Below are 8,783 nucleotides of genomic sequence, written 5' to 3'. Positions count from 1 at the left end.
AAATGAAGGAGACTAGGTGATCCTCTTTGAAACAAAACAAACCCATTGGAGAGAAAATCCCAACTCTCTTGACCCTTAACTGGGTCACTCCCTTTTGCTGGAAGAGATTAGTGTTAAGACTCATTTTCTATATGCAAAGGACATGCAGCCTACAGAAGAAAGTTGTGTGATAATGTTGCTTGAGGCACTGACAGATGGGAGCCAGATGCTGACGCTAACTCAATTGCTATATTTGATTGCAATTCATGGTTGCAACCAACTCGATTGCTACTAAAATGATTCCTTCACATGACTTGTGAAGCATTCTGTTGATTCATCCAACTCATGTCATTTCCCAAGAATTCCTAACTCCAGCTAACCTGAACAAAATCAAAGTGAATTCGACTAAACCTAAAATACCATGAAACCAAGAAATCTTTAAATTATAAACTCTCTATAGATGAGCCCATTAATATCTACTTTTTGGCACACAAATAATGAAAAGCTGTGCCGTCTTTTGGTCAATACTTGCTAGCTATAACATTTGGGAGCAACTCAATTTCAAGGAGCCAGAATTGTTGGAAGTACTTCACCTCCACTGATTCTTTTGTCAGGATGACGTCGCTTGACCCTCCGTCGTGTGTGGGCAACACGACCATGCTTTTTTGTCTTTCTACTGCAAAAGGTCAAACCAAATTTTAATGCATTAGGATAGATGAAATTGTTTAATTATCTGAATCTTTGTTAGGGACGGAAAATCTAAGAAAAAGTTGAATCGTGCAATATTTTTGTCACAAAAAGAGAAAAAACCTACCCTGAAGATAACTGAAAACAACTGAAAGAGAACTATAATGGGTAGAATCAATACAGCAGTCGCCTGTGACAATTGGAGAAAGAACGATTAGCTAACTCATAAACATCAAGCATGAAAACTTACAGATAAAGGATCATACAAAAGCCAAACTATTCCTATTTAAAATTTACAAGAAACAGAGCAAAAGGGTGGTAAGTTATGATTGAAAAGCACATACCAAAAACCATGCAAGATCCATATTTGCAAGTGTTCTTGTTAATTCATGGCTTTTAAGAGTTTCTTGGACCTGAGTACAAAAAATGTGTCAGAAATTTGCAGAAACACACTGATCTAGCTATCTAATCACACAGTTGTTAGACATTCACTCTAGTAATAAATAGACCTGCTCAAGCTAACAGGCACCTTATTGTGCTCAGACCTTCCCTAAGTATGAAACATTATTACATTTTCCTTCATAATCAAACACATCTGTGATATTCTCCATTAAAATTTAATGATACTTCTAAAATTAGTTTCTAAGAAATCTAAGTACATGTCAAAACTATAAATTTTTTTATTTGAAACACTTCAAACCATTCAAAATTAAGAAATCAGACTCTATATACCACAAAAACAAAATTTCACCACCTAACAAGCAGAACCTAGATATTCTGAGAGCCTAATAAGCAAATCATTTATATAGTATGTGAAACATCCAAAATTGCTAACTTCCTCTCACTAGAAAATAAAAATTGGTTTCTACTGTCTCTTCCAATTCAATTAAGTGTTATCTGTGTGAACGTAAGGCAGTATAGCAGCACCCGGCACCTCTTGGGCTGTGGCACCTTTGATCAGGCCGATGCCTTTTGTGCCTAGCATGCCTTTTTTTTAGGCAAAAAGTACATAGAAAGCATGCTTAAGTGTCCCTTTTGTTTCTTTAGTCTTTAATTTCTTTTTATTAGTTGCCTTTTAATAGTCAAAAAAGGACAATAACAGTTCTCTTTACAGGATTATACTTCATGCACAACTTTTTGTGATAATCAAAGTGAAGGAAACATTAAGCTAGTGTATGTCGATGACTTTTGGTTAATTACTATAATGTTTGATCTTTGGCACACTTGAGGCAGTGGAATGGAGCAAACTCATTAATGCTCATTAACAGAATTATATAGCACATTATTTGTGTATTGTAGCCATGTAGATTGATATTGGAAAATTCCCATCAGAGTATTCCTCGAAAGGCCATGAACCCATAACAATAGAAATAGAATCAGAAGGCATGGCGATCCCCAGTGGTCAAATTTGTACATACCAACATAAAAATAGAAGACATGAGACATGTTACCTGATGGTGGTATAGACTAGCAGAATTGACAAGTTTCCTATAAGTGTGAATCATCTTTTTGGCGTAGGGCTTCAAAGCAACTTCCATTGTTTCATAATGAAGTCTTGTCACCATCACAACCTGATTGACGTATGGCTCAGCAAAATTCTTCACCTCCTATCAAAAGATATGCAATTTCCATTAGAGAGAATGTCATAGAGTTGACTGTGCAAGATATGTTTGACCTTGATGCTGATTTACCTGAATGTAAGGATTTGTTAATGTGCGTGCCTTGACCACATGTGGTGCCATTGAGTTCATTGATGCATGATAGACCTCATTACTTTTAGAAAGCAGTGACTGACAAAGAGGTTCAAGACGGTTTATGAAAGTTGACCATTCTTCCTTCATCACTGGGATCCAATGCTTCACAAAATATAACTTGTGATCAGTTGATAATCCAACATATCAATCCACAGCAAATAGAAAAATGCTTCAAACATCATCACACATGCCAGGGGTACCTTACAATGGTTTTAAGTGTGAGGAAATGAGATTATACAAATGGATGGAGCCTAAGATTTTTATTGTATGACATATGCTTTAAAGGTGCAACTAAACATAGAGAAGAAGACATTGCTTATCTAATAAAATTGCACCAGCTGAAGAGACAAAAGAAAGACTAATTATATTAATAAATAAATAAACCAAATGAGGAACTTAATTTCATTATATTTTCAGTGGCCCAATCCAATAGAAGCTCCGAAATGAGGCAATTACTCAAAAGCAGGAATCATTGTTACCAAATTATGCTTGTGGAAACTATTTTAACCTGCTGGCAATAGAGAAGCAGTGCACATTTGACACCGGTGTGCATATTATTTTACATTACCAGGCAATAGAGAAGCAGAGCATGTTTTACACCGGTGTCTCCATAAGGCCTATGTAGAAATGAGACAGCTGCATGAACAACCCAACCTATTATGATTGCACAAAATTTCATCCAACATAGGATAATGGAAGAAAGCAATGGTAAAAGCAATAATCTCAAACCAAGTTCATTTAAAGTGTGAATGGACTGAACCATTCAAGATATGAGACTAAATTTAGCAGCAAATAATCTTTTGAAATAATAGTTCATGAGACACTTGAAAATGTAATAAAGCCTTAGGGTCAACCTTGAGAGTGCTGATGCAAATACAACATCCTTGGAAATTATGAAAGGCTATAGTTCAGACTTACCGTATTAACATTTCTAATGTGGGGCTCAGCCCACCTTTTAAGTTGATCTTTCTTTTCCAATGCCTGAAGAATATTGTTAAGGAAATAAAAAGCAATGAGATTCCCAACTGATTGATTGGAGCAATAGAATGGTCATCAGATAAATATAAAATTACGTCTTGCCAAAAGCATATTTAATAGCAAAAGTTAGCATTATTACAGCCTTAGAGTTTTAGATCTTAAGAGGCCAAAAACTAGACCTTTTGGATAGTAATGTCCAGAGCAGGTCTCCCGAGTTCATTCCAATGAGATACCAAGGACTGCATATAACAAACAATCAATCATAAAAAGATATCTGCTATAAACATTGCCACTGACCCACAAAATATACCTGGAAATGATATAAATGAACCGCTAACCAATGTGGAAGCCACTCTCCGTGGACCTGATTGCAGGTTACGATCAATAAAATCAAAGTTAATTCAGCACAGATGAACACGAGAATCAAATAAAAAATCATCAAAATAGGAGCTTTGATGATGTAGGACCAAATATAGAAACTGAATTCAACTCAACTCAATCAAGCCTTTTGGCTTACTACAAGATACTGGTAGAAAAGGCAAAGATAGTCACTCTAAATTCCTAGTTGCTTATTGTTGCAATGATCAAAACAAACTTTTAGTTCTTCTCTTTCTTTAACCCTTTACCATTTATTTGTTCTCAGTTTTGTTATCAAACTGTTTTCTTCTTGATGTCTTCAGCATCTCTTTCTGTGGCTCATTTCCTCCCATTACTCTTCTCAAAAAGCAACAGCTACACGGGGCAAACTTCTCATTCCTCTATCTCAAATTTTTTATTCCTTTGTTGCTCTTTCTCTCTCTCACTTTCCTCTTCCTTTGCTTGAGCTCTTATGGTCTCAAATATTCTCTACCTCTTTGATCTCCTTTTACTATAGCATATCTCACACTTTTCTTTTCTATTCTTTTCAATTTCTATCTTGTCTCACTTTCGTACCGGCTATTTTTTCCCCATAGTTTCCTTCTACCATAGATTTGGAAACACCATACTTAATCATGCCCATTACCCTTAGCAATTATCTTGGAATGAAACTGTGATATAAATTCATAAAATATTATGCGACTACCTGTCATTTTTATATACTTACATTTTCCCTTTTCCATAATAAAGCATTAGTGCCTAAAAGTTTGATGGCAAAATTTGTGATCTTGTTATAGCCATGAGATGGTGAGATTCTGAAGAATGTTTAGTAGGTTTTCAATTTTCTTTTTCTAAATCTCACTTTGAGTTCGGACGGGTTGGGTACTTGAGTGTCTTCATCTTGTTTCTCAGATAAGATGGTGGGTTCAGGTAGTTAACAATTATAGACCTTTTGGGAGTGAGAGAAACATACCTAATACTCCTAAACAGGCTAGAGTCAGGTCAGGCAAAATTGGCGGTACCCAATTCACAGCCATCTCTACCCATACAACTAGGTACATATAAGTAACAAAGTATAGGGTAAATTTCAAAATAAAGCATTGAAGGATGCCTTCATTCTAATTTAAGCAAATTCAAAATGAATGCCTGAAATACATACACCTCAAATTAATAACCAGTACCTACAGTTTTGATAATTTTGGTTGGTGGTCATCAATTATTTCAACTTTTCATAAAGTTTTAACTGTTGCAATATCCACGTGTGAAAGGTACACATGTCACATTAGAGGCTATGCTGAATTTGGCATCACAACAAAATCTAAACTCCAGGTTTAGCCGAAACTGGCCTTAACTTCAGAGATGAACAAGTAAAAAGGTCCCTTATTTGATAAAAAATCAACAAACTAGTTATATTCATTATTTATATTTATGTTTGTGCAATACGCTTGCTGCTAACAGTATGACAGTCATACCAAACTGAAAGGCCAAAACTTTGGCTCTACCTAATTGGCTAAATCTACTTTCACTCTTTGCCACAAACTCATGATAGATATTGGGATGGCTAAATCATGTCAACCTTAAACATCTCTCATACATAATCAAAATGGTATATTCATTCCATTCCACATTTAATCTCATTGAGACTGGTCAATGTTACAACAAGTATTGAGTCTTACATGGCAGAAGTAACTGAAAATTTGTCCCTGCAAGCAAAACTCAACATGATTTGCATTCATTTCTACCTATATTCTCAACTAAACACTTTGAGCTATCTAGAGACCTATCTCAAAAAACATTGGACAAGTTTTCACCAATAATGGTGTGATTTGAAAAGCATCACTACTCTAGCATTAGTGGTCAAATTCCAAACTTAATTTATTCAATTTCTCTGAAAGTTTGAAACTAAATAAAACACCGGACCTCTTTAAAAAAAAAAGTCAATAAGGTTGTCCACAAAGCTGCCTAAACTGCCATACCTTCAAAATCCAGATTCCTCACCTCAGTTAGTGCTTTAGATACTGAAGCTGCCCTTAATTTTGCTTTCATCATTTCTTCCTATAAATACCACAAAGTTAGTTCTATTCTCTAGAACATAGCAGCAATGTATATCACCAGTAAGTTCTTTTAAACCTGTGCTAGTTGAAGTGCATGTTCAGCCTTTTGAATTTTGGATTTCTGTTCACTGTTAATCCTTTGAAGCTGGACAAGGAAGAACAAACAGAAAGAAGTGAGGATTCTTATGTTGCATATAACAGTGGAGAATAATATAAGAAGAATGCTAAGAAACTTGGCAGTGAAGGCAACAAATACCCCAATCCTTCTCACAAAAGAAATCCTACTTTTATAGTAGTCTTTATGAACAGATAAATTTTAAAGGAAAATAGTGTATTTGTGGCATGTCATGAAATTGAAAAAGATGATAAGAAATATTTTGTAGTTCATGTACTTATCACACACAGAGTTGGAAACTTACTGTAGTGCTTGGTAATCAACTCTTCAAGGTGGAGTTGTACTTCTTTACAACCAAGAAAAGAAAAGAAAGAAATGTAGACAATGAAAATTGGGACTCAAGGGTATTTCGAAGAAGGAATTATGAAAAAAAAAAATTGTTAAGATAAATACTTGACCTCTACCCTTGACAGCTCACCGGCTCAAACATAATTTAGTACATCTGAAAGATGGTTGGAGCAACATAAATCCCTTGGGCTTACCAAACACTCAAAGTTTGACTAGTATGCTAACTGCCTGGCTGATTCAACGGGGACAATGACAGAAGGAGAAAAAAGAAAAAGATAAGACATTCAAACTTGTGTCCCAATAGGTTTAAACACTAGCAACCTGTTAACTGCAAATTTACGAAATACTGGAATACGGAATAAAATTTTCCATCTTTTTAACGATTAAATTTCATAAAGTCGGAGAATCTTGCCAATTAGAATATAGTAAAAAAAGAAACCGTTTTGTAGAACAGAAGGGAATATTAACTCTGTAAAACTGCTACGCTATGGCATCAGAAATCAGCAGGACTTATGTGCAATGATAAAACAGCACCAAAGATAAGGAACTTAAAGGCAATTAGAAAAATGCATTACTTACATCTTCTAGTTTCACATTTAGTTCCCCGATCTTTTCCTCAGCTACATTTAATCGAACTTCCAGTGCAACTTTTTTCTTATTCTGCATTTCTATTTCCTTTCTAACATTGTCAACCTGTTAGAAAGGGTGGTCTTCAATGAACACAGCAGCTCAAAAACAGTAACTGCAAAAGTTAATCCATGACTAACCAACCTGCTTTTCAAGTTCAGCAGCCTGTACATGTGTGTTACTCATCTTCTCCTTATCATCTAGAGATGCTTTTCGCTAATAAAGAAAAATGTGCAGAACAAGTTTTCTGTCAAGGAATTATACATGGTTTATCTTTTAACTAAAAATATAGCTCACGAGAAACACAGTAGAAATCAGTCAACTTTCCAACCTATTTCTGACGATCAAGAAACAAACAGAAGGGAAAAGAGTGTAACCTTACCTCGAAATATTCTATCTCAATCTTTAATGATGAGATTGTGTCTGATTTCTCTTGAATGATCGTTTCCAATTGTCTAACACTCTCATCCTTTCCGCTCAATTCACGGATTCTTTCATCAACACTTGATTCTTAGAAAAATATGAAGAAAAGGATGGGTGTTATTCAACAGAGGTGTATATACTGAACTAAGTTACTGACATATATTGATAGTCTGATAATCCAATAGTCTTGGACTCTTGGTAAAGAGCGGCTTAAAGAGAAATTACTAAAGAGAATACAAGAACCTAGTGCTTGACCACAAAAGCAGGGGTTTGACAGGGCAAATTGACTGCGAAATCCAGGTAATTAACAATTTGCAGAAAACAGTAGTTAACCAAAAGGATGCAATATCTTACCATTACATGAACTTAATCAAATTGTAACACTATATAAACCAAAAAAAAAGAAACCTGTGCAGACACAATGAGCTTCAAAGGAATCTAGAAGAATCTTTACGGATAGAAGATTTAGAATTTTGCCAATAATCTTATATTTTCCTCCTATGTTACACTTTTTCTTTCTTAAACTTACCCAGCAACCAAACAATGAAAATAGTTACAAAAGCAGTGTAAAAATGCATTAATTACAATAAATCTAGTTAAGTTATAGCAAATATATATATATATATATATGTTAAGTGTAAATGTACCTAAAAATGAAATCTTGGACCTGAGGTGGTCAACTTCGTGCTTAAGAGCAGAGTCTCCATGTTCCGATGAGAGAGTCTCGACGTTTCCAGGTGATGGGTCAGCTGTAAGTTGCGTGAAAATTAAGGGTAAGAGTACTAAGAAGAGTAATGGCTTTTTCGAGGTCGCCATTAGAGAGAACCAAAGAGACAACAGATGACTGAGGAAGAGACTGCCCTCCGTCTCCCTTTGAAAACGAATGACTAGTCTTTTCCCGTACTACGGCCAGTTAAAAATAGCTATCTCCAGGTAAGGTTTTACTGGCGTGTTTTGTGATCTTTCCGAGATTTTTACCGGACCTCGGAACGAACCGTAGTGTGGATGGTAATTTCCTTTCGGTGCCACCTAGCCATTCCCCTGTATAACGAACGTTTGTTTCTTTGTTCGTTAGAATCAAATAATCATAATAATATTTAAATTATAAATAAAATGTTAATATTTTAAAATGTTATGATTAAATTATAAATAAAATATTAATATTTAAATTATCAATTATTAATATTATTATAAAAAATTTTAAATTTTAAATATATATTATAAAAATATAATATTTTAAATTTAAAAATTAATTAAAATTATTAATATTTTAATCATAATAACATTTAAATTATAAATAAAATATTAATATTTTAAAATATTAATGATTAAATTATCAATAAAATATTAATATTTAAATTATCAATTATTAATATTATTGTAAAAAAGAAAAACGCTTGAATTGTTAATTATATGTTATAAAAATGATATTTTAAATTTAAATGTTAATTAAAATTATTA

At 34.0% G+C, this 8,783-nt stretch overlaps 2 protein-coding genes across 3 annotated transcripts; both read right to left on the bottom strand.

The window, feature by feature from the left end:
- Positions 210–3,431, bottom strand: LOC108663495. The gene is made up of 6 exons (XM_018128357.1): positions 3,339–3,431; positions 2,358–2,522; positions 2,118–2,273; positions 1,011–1,079; positions 794–856; positions 210–655 (listed from the first exon to the last, which is right to left on the bottom strand). Exons 2-6 carry the CDS (start codon positions 2,505–2,507, stop codon positions 653–655), a joined length of 441 nt encoding a protein of 146 aa, XP_017983846.1. The 5' UTR covers positions 2,508–2,522; positions 3,339–3,431; the 3' UTR covers positions 210–652.
- On the bottom strand, positions 3,545–8,328 carry LOC18589374 (protein Hook homolog 1). 2 transcript variants are annotated; one of them, XM_018128355.1, is made up of 8 exons: positions 7,970–8,328; positions 7,282–7,409; positions 7,044–7,115; positions 6,852–6,965; positions 5,886–5,954; positions 5,754–5,810; positions 3,709–3,762; positions 3,545–3,637 (listed from the first exon to the last, which is right to left on the bottom strand). In XM_018128355.1, the coding sequence occupies exons 1-8, from the start codon at positions 8,136–8,138 to the stop codon at positions 3,572–3,574; spliced, it is 729 nt and encodes a 242-aa protein (XP_017983844.1). In that variant the 5' UTR covers positions 8,139–8,328; the 3' UTR covers positions 3,545–3,571. The 2 variants fall into 2 exon arrangements, with proteins under 2 accessions (XP_017983844.1, XP_017983845.1); XM_018128356.1 differs by having other exon boundaries at positions 3,563–3,637; positions 5,732–5,810.

This window comes from Theobroma cacao, chromosome 9 (genome assembly GCF_000208745.1).
Source record: "Theobroma cacao cultivar B97-61/B2 chromosome 9, Criollo_cocoa_genome_V2, whole genome shotgun sequence".
NCBI lineage: Eukaryota > Viridiplantae > Streptophyta > Magnoliopsida > Malvales > Malvaceae > Theobroma > Theobroma cacao.
This window is presented reverse-complemented; position numbering and strand designations above follow the sequence as displayed.

Excerpts from the sequence above, each read along its gene's own strand:
- LOC108663495 (XM_018128357.1), bottom strand. The coding sequence starts at position 2,507 with ATGAAGGAAGAATGGTCAACTTTCATAAACCGTCTTGAACCTCTTTGT. Across the intron at positions 2,274-2,357 it reads TAACAAATCCTTACATTCAG|GAGGTGAAGAATTTTGCTGA; the intron begins GTAAATCAGCAT and ends ATCTTTTGATAG. Across the intron at positions 857-1,010 it reads TGGATCTTGCATGGTTTTTG|GCGACTGCTGTATTGATTCT; the intron begins GTATGTGCTTTT and ends CAATTGTCACAG.
- LOC18589374 (XM_018128355.1), bottom strand. The coding sequence starts at position 8,138 with ATGGCGACCTCGAAAAAGCCATTACTCTTCTTAGTACTCTTACCCTTA. Across the intron at positions 5,955-6,851 it reads TAAATGTGAAACTAGAAGAT|CTTCAAAGGATTAACAGTGA; the intron begins GTAAGTAATGCA and ends TTCCTTGTCCAG. Across the intron at positions 3,763-5,753 it reads TATCTAAAGCACTAACTGAG|GTCCACGGAGAGTGGCTTCC; the intron begins GTGAGGAATCTG and ends ACCTGCAATCAG.